The 14975-nt window shown below is 35.5% G+C and overlaps 1 protein-coding gene across 3 annotated transcripts in view; it reads left to right on the top strand.

The window, feature by feature from the left end:
- The window catches only part of cabp1b (calcium binding protein 1b), a 38905-nt gene that overhangs the window by 21134 nt on the left and 2796 nt on the right, over positions 1-14975 (top strand). Inside the window, exons 2-7 of one of the 3 annotated variants that reach the window (XM_073829433.1) lie at positions 4665-4823; positions 10887-10917; positions 11438-11581; positions 11873-11982; positions 13743-13817; positions 13902-13974. In XM_073829433.1, coding sequence (XP_073685534.1) covers positions 4665-4823; positions 10887-10917; positions 11438-11581; positions 11873-11982; positions 13743-13817; positions 13902-13974 — 592 coding nt within the window. Of the gene's footprint in view, positions 1-4664; positions 4828-10886; positions 10918-11437; positions 11582-11872; positions 11983-13742; positions 13818-13901; positions 13975-14975 lie in introns of all 3 variants that reach the window. The other 2 variants (XM_073829434.1, XM_073829432.1) reach the window with 2 other exon arrangements.

The following is a 14975-nucleotide window of genomic DNA, read 5'->3' on the forward strand; positions in this document are numbered from 1 at the left end:
TCAGATGTTAAAGGTTCTTTATGGAACCATTTAGACAAAAAAAGGCTCTTCTATGGTATCGTGAAGCACTATAGTATGCCTATAATAAGGTTTCATATTCTGACTATTTCAGACTGGTTCTGGTAGAAACCACTGCGGAGTAGCCCAGTACCTGTTTGATTCGTCATAGACATAAACAGAGAGAAGTGCCAAAAGTTATGAACTGCAGCTTTAATAATATATCAACTCTTCCTACTGTGTTGGAGAAAAAAGAAGTGGCACATTGATTTGCCAGTTGTGGATATTATTTTATAATGATGCATTTATAAGTTATTGGCCAAACATCTTTATGAAAGTTCAAAATGTTGTTGCGATTGACATAAGTATTTTTCGTCAGATTAGATGCTGTTTATTAATTATTCAAATGTTGTTATTTATGCTGCGTTCACACCATGTCGTAATTACCGTAGGCTCAAAATGACAACACGTGACTTTCTATTTGGAGCTGTTGACGTCTTCGGACTGGGAATTATGTGTTTCTGTAGCACTGCTATTAATGCCTAAATGAATCTGCAGTGGTTAGGTGGTGCAAGTAGGAACTCTCAGAAAAGTCCCATGTTGAAACCTCAAAATCACAGTAATTTCAACATGTTGTGAATGCACCTTAAAACCTCTCTACTTAACAGTATGTCTCACACATCCACCATATTTGTAGTTGTTATAAATTTTTATTTGTGTTTGTAGTTCTGAACCATATCCTCCTCCGAAGCTCAATGGGTTGTGAGCAATATACTTATACCAGAAATAGTAAACCATCTAGTACCTTTGGGATACTCATTCAATGTACAACAATTTGGGGAAACCAATTCTAATTTCGAATACTATTTAGTATGGATAGTATGCAAACTGGGACGCAGCAAAATCTATTTATTTATGAGTCATATCCTCCTCCGAAGCACAATGGGTTGTGAGCAATATACTTCAAATTTCTACCAGAAATAGTAAACCATCTGGTACCTTTGGGATACTCATTTCAATGTACTACAATTTGGGGCAAACTAATTCTAATTTCGAATACTATTTAGTATGGATAGTATGCAAACTGGGACGCAGCAAAATCTATTTATTTATTTGGAATTGAATTGGTTTTGATTTCATGTTGACTTAAAGGTCATATGCTAATTTACACTGAAAATTTTCAGAAATTGCTAGTAAATCACATATATAAAAACAGTTGAGGTCAAAAGTTTACGTCCCCCTTTCAGAATCTGCATGTTAATTATTTTACCAAAATAAGAGGGATCATACAAAATGCATGTTATTGTTTATTTTGTTCTGACCTGAATAAGATATTTCACTTGAAAGATGTTTACATCTAGTCACAAGAGAAAATAATAGGTCAAAAGTTTACACCCCCTTGATTCTTAATACTGTGTTGCTACCTGAATGATCCACAACTCTGTTTTTTGTTTAGCGATAGAGAGTCCCTTGTTTGCCCTGAACAGTTAAACCGCCTGCTGTTCTTCAGAAAAACCCTTCAGGTCCCACAAATTCTTTGGTTTTCCAGCATTTTTGTGTATTTGAACCCTTCAACAATGACTGTATGATTTTGAGAGATTTTTCAGAAGGTTCAAACGCTCACTGAAGCTTCAGAAGGAAATACGATGCATTAAGAGCTGGGGGTGAAAACTTTTGAACAGAATGGAGATGTGTACATTTTTCTAATTTTGCCTAAATACCATATTTTTTTCATTTAGTACTGCCTTTCAGAGGCTACAGATCATAGTTACATGTTCCCAGAAGATAAAATAAGTTCAATTTGCCCTGATTATCAAATTCAAAAAGTTTTCACTCCCGGCTCTTAATGCATTGTTTTTCATTCTGGAGCATCAGTGAATGTTTGAACCTTTTGTAATAGTTACGTATGAGTCTCTCAGTTGTCCTCGGTGTGAAAAGATGGATCTCAAAATCATACAGTCCTTGTTGGAAAGGGTTCAAATATACAAAAATGCTGTAAAACCAAAGAATTTGTGGGACCTGAAGAATTTTTTCTGAAAAACAGCAGGCAGTTTAACTGTTAAAAACAAAATGGACTCGTGAAAAATTAATCACTAAATCACTAAACAAAAGAACACAGCTGTTGATCATTCAGGTAACAAGAAGTATCTGTTGTGAAATGTCTTATTCAGGTCAGTACTAAATACTAAAAAATGCATTTTGCATGATCCCTCTTATTTTGGCAATTACCATTTTGCAGATTCTAAAAGGGGAATGTAAACTTGTACCTTTGTAACTCAATTGTACAAAGAAATGGCAAGTGACATTTAATTAAACACAATTTTGAATTTAATTTAAATAACTTGAGTGATAACTTATAACTATAAATACAAATGTTTATGTTTTTAGAACATTTCAGAAGCTGCTCCTCGATAAGCTCTCCGTTTAGTTGTTAGATGACGTCAGTCTTCTCTTTAATTAACCCATGGGTCTGTGTTTAATTGGGAAGATGCTCTTTATGTGTTTGTGAGTTATATTCCACGTGCTCTTCACCTCCTCTGCCCGTCTGCTAATTGGTCATTATAATGTGCTGGCTGACTGGTTTCATTCTTATCCTGATTAGCCCTCTGCTAAACATGAGCAGTTTTACGTTCTCAAACCATACTAACCTTTTAGATTATTTGATAATCTACTCCCATCTGATGACGTCCATTAACTCTCTCATCTTCAACCTTTGGTGATCAAAAATGCTAAAGATAGTAAGTTTCATTTGTGAGTACAAGCCAAGAACCGCTTGGATTTGGATGAAGCGCAGTGTGATCATCTGTTTTCATGGCAGCAATCAAATGGCATAGTATTGCGGCAGTGCGCCGCGAGTATAAAAGTGGATGAATTATTCAGTTTGAATGATATCTGATCTTAAAGGTTCTGTCAGTTGCTGAGAGGGAAGAAAGAATAGAGGGCAAAGTCTGGCTCGATGTGATTTACCCAAGTAGGACGTGTTCCTGGCTTATCAGTCCTTGTTAGTCTTGGAACAATGTTCCTGTCAAACAACCATTGCCGTAATAGTATATATCATACAAATTTGGATGTGGGAAATTGCGTCCTGGCTTCCGAATATATTGCTCAAACTGCTAATTGTGATTCAAATGTATTTAAATTTTATTTGTTCAAAAGTTTATTAACTCTTTGGTTGCCACTACATTCACGTCATACAATATGATTAGGATTGTTACGACCTAATTTAGTTTTTTACACAATATGTGCACTAGAGATGAAATATAGCGATAAAGCTTGCCAGAAAATACTCATTTGGCGAATTTGAAATGAGGAGATAGTCTTGTGGAACCAAACTACATTTCCAATAATCCTCCTTGGTAGCACAAAAACGCTAATGGTGCATTCAAGTCCTCCTAGGATGCTTTTATTTACGAGCTGGAAAGTCATTAGTATGCCATCAGATGTGTTCAAGTCATGTTTTCTAGAAAAAATACGACAATTTTTTTTTTACTCTACTTCTACTAAATGATAAATAAAGAGTGCACTTTAAGTTTGTTTTTGCTTTTAATATTTTTAATCAATTTATAAAAGTGCTGTATATTGAAACATTATGTGACCCTGGACAACAAAACTAGTCAAGCTGAATAAATAAGCTTTCTATTGATGTATGGTTTGTTAGGATAGGACAATATTTGGCTGAGATGCAACTATTTGAAAATCTGGAATCTGACAGTGCAAAAATAATAATAATAATAAAATCAAAATATTGAGAAAATCGGCTTTAAAGTTGTCCAAATTAAGTTCTTGCATAGTACTAATGAAAACTTAAGTTTTGATATATTCACAGTAGGAAATGTACAAAATATCTTCATGGAACTTGATCTTTACTTATTATCCTAATGATTTTTGGCATTAAAAGAAAAATCGATAATTTTGACCCATACAATGTATTTTTGGTCCGGATCATAATTGTACAGTAATACTGTGTGTAAGTGCAACTTAGCTAGTCTTATTGTAAATAAGAAAACAATAATTCCATTCATTACAAATTTACTATCAATACAGACACTGTATTTATTGTGTCCACCAGATTTTCTCACTGACACACCACCGACTTGAAAACTCAGGTTTTAAAGAAAGTACAGAGTTTCTGTAATTACAACTTTGTGGTGGTTCATGTGCGTTCAACTCATAAAAATGATATTTCCGATTTGAACGCTCCATTAAAAAACATTAAACACTGATTACACACCTACTTGGCTTCCTCTTTCTCCTTTATGTTGCATTAGTGCTAAGTATATCTTCCTCTGTTAGTCAAAAGAGAGAAAGTGAAACATGAAATTGTCAAGAGGATCAATTTTATTCCAACTATAATCGTTCGTAAATAGAACCTTCCCCAGGAGGACCTGAACGGAGGAATGCTGATCCAGGAACACTCTGTACTCGGGTAAATTGCATTAAGCGCAAAGTCTGAAGGTAGAGCTCAGCTTTGTTTTCTCACTGTCTGATGTAGAAGCACGTAACAGAAAGAAGCAATCGATCGACCTGACGGCTGACTGAATTGACTGACTGACCCGTCCATCCAATGTGTCCGACAGACGTCCGTATAGTTTCTAATTGTTTCTCTACCCCACGTTCCCTCTTCGCTTACTTGTTTGGGACTGCTGGGATGTGATGGCCGCACTCAGGACCGGAAGCGCAGCTACAAAGCAGTGCAGTCATGTGATGAAGGGGTGACATCTGGAGAGGCCCTCGCGGCCTTGGCTCAGAACTCAACATACATGCACAATGTGCTCGGGCCTGCCTGCATCTTCCTCCGCAAGGGCTTCGCTGAGAGCCGGCAGGCTGTACGTAAGTCTGGACATGCATATCTACACACACATATGCTAATGCAAAAACAAGTTCACACTTATCCTGTAAGTGAAATGTCAGAATTCAGAGCAACACTCAAAAATGAAAATTCTGTCCTTGATTACTCACCCCCATGTCGTTCCAAACCTGTAAGATCTGTGTTCATCTTCAGAACACAAATTAAGATTTTCGGATGAAAGACAGTTTCTATATACAGATTATACAAAAATATTACTGTATCTGACTATACTTTTTCTGTGGTGTGACATGCTATATTATCTTTAGCTTTTATGAGATCACTGAGAGATTACATGGGAGATTTGTACTTTAATTATATATATTTGTCACTCCACAGGACAATTTAAAATGGACTAATGAAGGCAAAAAGTGCTTAAATGATGAGAAACAGGTCCTAATGAATCCTGCACTGCATTTCAGCAACAGCGTTTCCCTGCTGTTTAATCTTCAGTGCTGTAGCAAAAGAAATCATTTTACCTGAGTTGTGTGATGCAATATCACATAGTCACATGGACATAAAACATACAGGACAACCAGTGTGGTCTGACTGCTGAACAAGGGACTTTTGTGAGCCGGTTCTTTTAATGAACCAAAAACATATAGCGCGACCAATGTAGTCTGATTCCTAAACAAGTGACTCTTATGAGCCGCTTTCTTTTTAATGAATCAAAAACATATAGCGCGACCAATGTAGTCTGATTCCTGAACAAGTGACTCTTATGAGCTAATGAATCAAAAACATATAGCGCGACCAATGTAGTCTGATTCCTGAACAAGTGACTCTTATGAGCCGCTTTCTTTTTAATGAATCAAAAACATGTAGCGCGACCAATGTAGTCTGATTCCTTAACAAGTGACTATTATGAGACGGTTTCTTTTTTTAATGAATCAAAAACATATAGCGCGACCAATGTAGTCTGATTCCTGAACAAGTGACTCTTATGAGCCGGTTTCTTTTTTTAATGAATCAAAAACATATAGCGCGACCAATGTAGTCTGATTCCTGAACAAGTGACTCTTATGAGCCGCTTTCTTTTTAATGAATCAAAAACATATAGCGCGACCAATGTAGTCTGATTCCTGAACAAGTGACTATTATGAGACGGTTTCTTTTTTTAATGAATCAAAAACATATAGCGCGACCAATGTAGTCTGATTCCTGAACAAGTGACTCTTATGAGCCGGTTTCTTTTTTTAATGAATCAAAAACATATAGCGCGACCAATGTAGTCTGATTCCTGAACAAGTGACTCTTATGAGCCGCTTTCTTTTTAATGAATCAAAAACATATAGCGCGACCAATGTAGTCTGATTCCTGAACAAGTGACTCTTATGAGCCGGTTTCTTTTTTTAATGAATCAAAAACATATAGCGCGACCAATGTAGTCTGATTCCTGAACAAGTGACTCTTATGAGCCGCTTTCTTTTTAATGAATCAAAAACATATAGCGCGACCAATGTAGTCTGATTCCTAAACAAGTGACTCTTATGAGCTAATGAATCAAAAACATATAGCGCGACCAATGTAGTCTGATTCCTGAACAAGTGACTCTTATGAGCTAATGAATCAAAAACATATAGCGCGACCAATGTAGTCTGATTCCTGAACAAGTGACTATTATGAGACGGTTTCTTTTTTTAATGAATCAAAAACATATAGCGCGACCAATGTAGTCTGATTCCTGAACAAGTGACTCTTATGAGCCGGTTTCTTTTTTTAATGAATCAAAAACATATAGCGCGACCAATGTAGTCTGATTCCTGAACAAGTGACTCTTATGAGCCGCTTTCTTTTTAATGAATCAAAAACATATAGCGCGACCAATGTAGTCTGATTCCTAAACAAGTGACTCTTATGAGCTAATGAATCAAAAACATATAGCGCGACCAATGTAGTCTGATTCCTGAACAAGTGACTCTTATGAGCTAATGAATCAAAAACATATAGCGCGACCAATGTAGTCTGATTCCTGAACAAGTGACGCTTATGAGCCGCTTTCTTTTTAATGAATCAAAAACATATAGCGCGACCAATTTAGTCTGATTCCTGAACAAGTGACTCTTATGAGCCGCTTTCTTTTTAATGAATCAAAAACATATAGCGCGACCAATTTAGTCTTATTCCTAAATAACTATAAATAAGCCAGTTTTTTTTATGAATCAGAAACTTACAGCACAACCAATGTAGTCTGATTCCTGAAGAAGTGACTGTTATGAGCCAGTTCCTTTTAATAAATCAAAAACATACAGCAAAACCAATGTAGTCTGATTCCTGAACAAGTGACTCTTATGAGCCGGTTTCTTTTTAATGAATCAAAAACATATAGCGCGATCAATGTAGTCTGATTCCTGAACAAGTGACTCTTATGAGCCGGTTTCTTTTTAATGAATCAAAAACATATAGCGCGACCAATGTAGTCTGATTCCTGAACAAGTGACTCTTATGAGCCGGTTTCTTTTTAATGAATCAAAAACATATAGCGCGACCAATGTAGTCTGATTCCTGAACAAGTGACTCTTATGAGCCGGTTTCTTTTTAATGAATCAAAAACATATAGCGCGACCAATGTAGTCTGATTCCTGAACAAGTGACTCTTATGAGCCGCTTTCTTTTTAATGAATCAAAAACATATAGCGCGACCAATTTAGTCTTATTCCTAAATAACTATAAATAAGCCAGGTTTTTTTATGAATCAGAAACTTACAGCACAACCAATGTAGTCTGATTCCTGAAGAAGTGACTGTTATGAGCCAGTTCCTTTTAACAAATCAAAAACATACAGCAAAACCAATGTAGTCTGATTCCTGAACAAGTGACTCTTATGAGCCGGTTTCTTTTTAATGAATCAAAAACATATAGCGCGACCAATGTAGTCTGATTCCTGAACAAGTGACTCTTATGAGCCGGTTTCTTTTTAATGAATCAAAAACATATAGCGCGACCAATGTAGTCTGATTCCTGAACAAGTGACTCTTATGAGCCGCTTTCTTTTTAATGAATCAAAAACATATAGCGCGACCAATTTAGTCTTATTCCTAAATAACTATAAATAAGCCAGGTTTTTTTATGAATCAGAAACTTACAGCACAACCAATGTAGTCTGATTCCTGAAGAAGTGACTGTTATGAGCCAGTTCCTTTTAACAAATCAAAAACATACAGCAAAACCAATGTAGTCTGATTCCTGAACAAGTGACTCTTATGAGCCGGTTTCTTTTTAATGAATCAAAAACATATAGCGCGACCAATGTAGTCTGATTCCTGAACAAGTGACTCTTATGAGCCGGTTTCTTTTTAATGAATCAAAAACATATAGCGCGACCAATGTAGTCTGATTCCTGAACAAGTGACTCTTATGAGCCGGTTTCTTTTTAATGAATCAAAAACATATAGCGCGACCAATGTAGTCTGATTCCTAAACAAGTGACTCTTATGAGCTAATGAATCAAAAACATATAGCGCGACCAATGTAGTCTGATTCCTGAACAAGTGACTCTTATGAGCTAATGAATCAAAAACATATAGCGCGACCAATGTAGTCTGATTCCTGAACAAGTGACTCTTATGAGCCGCTTTCTTTTTAATGAATCAAAAACATATAGCGCGATCAATGTAGTCTGATTCCTGAACAAGTGACTCTTATGAGCCGGTTTCTTTTTAATGAATCAAAAACATATAGCGCGACCAATGTAGTCTGATTCCTGAACAAGTGACTCTTATGAGCCGGTTTCTTTTTAATGAATCAAAAACATATAGCGTGACCAATGTAGTCTGATTCCTGAACAAGTGACTCTTATGAGCCGGTTTCTTTTTAATGAATCAAAAACATATAGCGCGACCAATGTAGTCTGATTCCTGAACAAGTGACTCTTATGAGCCGCTTTCTTTTTAATGAATCAAAAACATATAGCGTGACCAATGTAGTCTGATTCCTGAACAAGTGACTCTTATGAGCCGGTTTCTTTTTAATGAATCAAAAACATATAGCGCGACCAATGTAGTCTGATTCCTTAACAAGTGACTCTTATGAGCCGGTTTCTTTTTAATGAATCAAAAACATATAGCGCGACCAATGTAGTCTGATTCCTGAACAAGTGACTCTTATGAGCCGGTTTCTTTTTAATGAATCAAAAACATATAGCGCGACCAATGTAGTCTGATTCCTTAACAAGTGACTCTTATGAGCCGGTTTCTTTTTAATGAATCAAAAACATATAGCGCGACCAATGTAGTCTGATTCCTGAACAAGTGACTCTTATGAGCCGGTTTCTTTTTAATGAATCAAAAACATATAGCGCGACCAATGTAGTCTGATTCCTTAACAAGTGACTCTTATGAGCCGGTTTCTTTTTAATGAATCAAAAACATATAGCGCGACCAATGTAGTCTGATTCCTGAACAAGTGACTCTTATGAGCCGGTTTCTTTTTAATGAATCAAAAACATATAGCGCGACCAATGTAGTCTGATTCCTGAACAAGTGACTCTTATGAGCCGGTTTCTTTTTAATGAATCAAAAACATATAGCGCGACCAATGTTGTCTGATTCCTGAACAAGTGACTCTTATGAGCCGGTTTCTTTTTAATGAATCAAAAACATATAGCGCTATCAATGTAGTCTGATTCCTAAACAAGTGACTCTTATGAGCCGCTTTCTTTTTAATGAATCAAAAACATATAGCGCGACCAATGTAGTCTGATTCCTTAACAAGTGACTCTTATGAGCCGGTTTCTTTTTTTTAATGAATCAAAAACATATAGCGCGACCAATGTAGTCTGATTCCTGAACAAGTGACTCTTATGAGCCGGTTTCTTTTTTTAATTAATCAAAAACATATAGCGCGACCAATGTAGTCTGATTCCTAAACAAGTGACTCTTATGAGCTGGTTTCTTTTTAATGAATCAAAAACATATAGCGCGACCAATGTAGTCTGATTCCTTAACAAGTGACTCTTATGAGCCGGTTTCTTTTTTTTAATGAATCAAAAACATATAGCGCGACCAATGTAGTCTGATTCCTGAACAAGTGACTCTTATGAGCCGGTTTCTTTTTTTAATGAATCAAAAACATATAGCGCGACCAATGTAGTCTGATTCCTGAAAAAGTGACTCTAAATAAGTCGTTTTTTTTTTAATGAATCAAAAACATATAAAGCGACCAATGTAGTCTATTTCACAAACAAGTGACTGTTATGAGCCAGTTCTTTTTAATGAATCAAAAACATATAGCACAACGAATATAGTCTGATTCCTAAACAAGTGACTGTTATTAGCCAGTTCTGTTTAATGAATCAAAAACATACAGCACAACCAATGTAGTCTGATTCACAAACGAGTGACTGTTATGAGCTGGTTCTTTTTAGTCAATCAAAAACATAGAGTGATCAGTGTCTGATTCCTTGAACAAGTGACTCTTATGAGCAGCACAGCTAGTGTGATATATATACTGAAGCACTGATACACTTTCAAGGCTGTTCTTCTCAAATGCAGACATTTTGCAGACGCTATAAAGAAGCAGTGCTACGTGCTTTGGGTTTATGTACAAACTGCAGGGATCTGCCTTTATTAGCCTCTGCAGGGGTCTTGGGTCAGGCTCACGTGATTGAGTTCTTCTGCAGGAGCTCAGGGAGTGTTTGGAGGTGAGCCCTGCATGCACTTGTGTTCGAGGAGATGTGTGAGCAGGGAATGCTGGGATCAAAGAAGCGAACGACTTGAGCTGATTATGAGAGATCAATCCTGAGTTTATATATTAGCTGTTCCAAACGACTTAATCCAAACGAGAGGATCGAATTTAAAAACCAGACATTAATTCCTTTAGAGGAGAGAGAAAAACCATGAAAAGGTTGGGTGTTTAGTTTACATGTGCCATTGTGATCCTAATGCTGTAATGAGTTTCTCTTTAGCAGGAAATAGCGCGTAGAATTAAATGACTGTATTCCTCAGATTAGGAGGAGAACGCCAACTGATTTTTGTCATTAATGGAACAAAACTGCTGAAATTAGTGTGGATTGTTGGTGATTACTCTGTTTATCTTGTTGCAGAACAGAGAGCTGAGACCAGAGGAAATGGATGGTAAGTTCCACGGTATAAAAATATTAAAAAGCACAACAGTTTTTTAAATTTTTATAATAATCAGAAATGTTTTTAAGCTTCAAATCTGCATTTTAGAATGATTTCTGAAGGACCATGTGATACTGGTGACCAAAGTAATGATTCTGAAAATTCAGCTTGTCATCACAAGAATAATAAATATAAAACTTATTTTAAGTTGTTTTGATGTCATTTCTGACATTTTCAATGTGTGCAAATTCTCACTATGAAATTTCCCAGCACACTTCAGCATAATGTGTCAATTGTTCTGTTTAAATGTGAAGAGCTTTTATTTCATTGTGCATAGAAAAGGTTGACGTATGAAGTGTTCAGTTACAAGTGTTTTGGTCATTCAGAGATGCATTGTTGGGCTTTGTAAGTGCTTTGTAATTGTCTTCAAAATTGTTTTGGAAGCAGAGTGCATGAGGGAAACATAATTGTACTATAAAATATTCTCTTGCTCTGTCCTCTTTTTTTCCTGACCTGCTTTCTATCTTCACAGAGCTACGAGAAGCCTTCAAAGAGTTTGATAAAGACAAAGATGGCTTCATTGGCTGCAAAGACCTGGGGAACTGCATGAGAACCATGGGATACATGCCTACTGAGATGGAGCTCATCGAACTGAGTCAGCAGATCAACATGAACTGTATGCAACAACAAATCAACATGTTTTTAACTCTCATTTAGAAATGTAGGTTATGTATGACTCTGTTTAGTGCTGCCTACCACTACCAAATGGCCAGAAGAACCCAGAAGAACCATTTTGGGTTCCTAAAGAACCTTTTAGTGAACAGTTTCTAAAATAACTATTTTTTTGTAATAATCCAAAGAACATCTTGTGCAATGAATGGTTCCATTGATGTTGAAGGTGCATCATGGAACCAAAGGTGCCAATAAAGAAAGTTTATGGAAGTTCACTGTGTTCTCTGTCTTACAGTGGGAGGACATGTGGACTTTGAGGACTTTGTAGAGTTGATGGGCCCTAAACTTCTGGCTGAGACGGCAGATATGATCGGAGTAAAGGAACTGAGAGACGCTTTCAAAGAGGTGAGGTAGAGCTGCACAATTTGCAGAAAAAGCAAACTGTGTGATACTTTATTGAACAGTAAGATTTCTTATGTTTTTTAAATAAGTCTCTTCTGCTCACCAAGCCTGCATTTATTTGATCTGAAGTACAGCAAAAGCAGCAATATTGTGAGATATTTTTACTATTTAAAATAACTGCTTTCTATTTGAATATATTTTAAAATGTAATTTATTCCTGTGATCAAAGCTACATTTACAGTATCATTACTCCAGTCTTCAGTGTCACATGACCCTTCAGAAACCGTTCTAATATGTTGATTTGCTGTTCAATAAAACATTTTTAGTATTATTATCAACATTTAAAACAGCTGAGTACATTTTTTTTCAGGATTCTTTGATGAATAGAAAGATCCAAAGATCAGCATTTATCCAAAATAAAAAGCTTTTGTAACATTATACACTATACCATTCAAAAGTTTTGAATCAATTTATATATTTTTTTACTTTTTGGGGAAAGAAATGATAGAAATGAATACTTTTATTCATTAAGGATGCTTTAAATTGATCATAAGTGATGATGAAGGCAATTATAATGTTACAAAAGATTTCTATTTCAGATCAATTCTGTTCTTCTGAACTTTCTATTCATCAAGAAATCCAGAAAAAACCTATGCAGCTGTTTTTAACATAATAATAATAATAATAATGTTACTGTTTTGCTGTACTTTGGATCAAATAAATGCAGGCTTAGTGAGCTGAAAATACTTCTAAAAATCACTGAAAATCTTACAGACCAAAAACGTTTGACTGGTAGTATTAGTAAGCCTATAAAATAATAATAATAGTTAATTATTATTACTGAAATTTTTTTTACATCACAACTGCAAAACGACAATATCAGTAAAACACACAGCACATATATTTATTGCGATTTGATAATTGCACTAAGCCATATTATGATTTAAATTGTATTTCAATTAACAGCACTACTTTCAAAATGGGAGGTCAAATGTTTCTGATAAAATTTTGATTTAAAATAGGATTTTAAAAAAATCAGGTTTGCTGTGCTAGTTTTTAGGGCTGCACAATTTTTTTAAGATAATGTTGTTATTTTATTACTAAAACAACAATAAACCAATACTTAAAAACTATTTGAATGGCCTGTTTCACTGTAAAATTAAAAATAATATAATAATCCTTTTATTTTACATTACAACTGTAAACTTACAATACTAATAAAACATGCAGTGCATATATTTATTTAAGTGCTGTCAATTGATTAAAAAAATGTTTGCACCTTTTTTCTGAAATGATTCATAATTAATTGCGATTAATCCCACCTCACATTAAAGTTTTTAAACATACTTTTATATCGCAAAAATTTCACATTCAATCTTCAAATTTATGTAGAAGCAACATAAAGACAGTATATTTTTAGTATTTGTTAAATATGTTTTTAGGACTGAAGATCAGTATCACTGATACTAATATCAGGATTCGTACAAATACTGATAATAATAAATTATTATTATATTTATTTAACATGCAACCTTTGAGATTTGATAATTGCACTACCAAATCTAGGCCATATTGCAATTTTGATTTAGTTTCAATTAACAATGGAGCCCTAGCGAGGTGTCAGGTGAACGAAAACACACAGAATGAAAATGGCAAAAAATAAGCTTCATAAAACATAGCCCAAAATTGTCACGAAGAACAGGAATGTATGCTTGAATACATTTAAACCTCTTACCACTCTTCTTTTGTTCCCTTTCTCTCAGTTCGACACCAACGGAGACGGTCAGATCAGTACAGCGGAGCTAAGAGAGGCCATGAAGAAACTGCTGGGCCAGCAGGTGCTGTTATTTACTTTGCCGAAAAGCTTTTATAGCTCTCATCCAATTCTCCTTTCATCGTTTTATTGATTCTTACTCCCTCAGGTGGGTCACAGAGATCTGGAGGACATTCTGCGGGACATCGATTTAAACGGAGACGGGCACGTGGACTTTGAAGGTGAGCCACCTTGTGTTGATTTTGCTCTGCTCATTAGTAATGCTAATTTTAATGCTAATTTCACTGCCGCAGTGTTTTTATTGCTGTACTAGGTGTAGAGAATCGGTTTATGCGGCATGTCCACAATAATCAAAAAAATATTACATTCACATTCCCTCTGTCTTTTGTCCATATTTTGGAATCTGCAGTAAAATCTAATTACGGAAAGCAATTTTTCCAAGGTTTAATCCCAAATTTAATTAGTTTTTTGTTCTCATTTTGTTCTCAAAGTTATTAAAGTAGCAAGCAACCTTTTGAAAAGTACTTAAAGGGGACATTTCATGAGGGGAAACGGATTTTCCTTGTTCTTTTAGAGGAACAAATAGACATACTGTAGTGTTCATATTTATTGAAAACTAACTGCAAAAGCATAGAAGGTAAGAAAAAAGCGATGCAAAATACAGAATATGAAAAACAAAAAAAGGACTGAGACAAATGATCTCTATTTATGGGTCCATTATTATTTATTTTGGTCACTCTTGCTGCGAGCCGCTGTGTCACGCATTTTAGCTGCTATTGAATCTCATCCTCGTGAAGGCGGTAAAGTGACAGTAGTAGAGCTGTCAACCAGATTATCGCTTAACCACGGGATTATTTCACCTCTCAGATTAACCACGCTCAAAAAGAGCATGAAAACGGGAAGGATGAAAATAGCTAGCACTGTTATTCTGGCTGATGACTGGAGGTGTGACAGTTGAGCATCCTCTTGTTGTATTCAGAGCTCAGGCTAACTTTGACTCATCCCAGGTCAATAGTACATTTGTGTTTTTTTTCTTTTGTTATTTATGAAGCAAGAATTTATAGAGCAGCGGTTCCCAAAAGATGGGCTACGACTGAAAACTGGGTCACAGACAGCTGGGAAATACAATGGCAAATGCAAAAATAATACAACAGTAATGCTCTAAAAGGGAGAAAAAAATGTTGTTCAAAAATATGTTCAAACAAACCATATATATATATAT

Source organism: Garra rufa, chromosome 23 (genome assembly GCF_049309525.1).
Source record: "Garra rufa chromosome 23, GarRuf1.0, whole genome shotgun sequence".
In the NCBI taxonomy this organism is placed as follows: domain Eukaryota; kingdom Metazoa; phylum Chordata; class Actinopteri; order Cypriniformes; family Cyprinidae; genus Garra; species Garra rufa.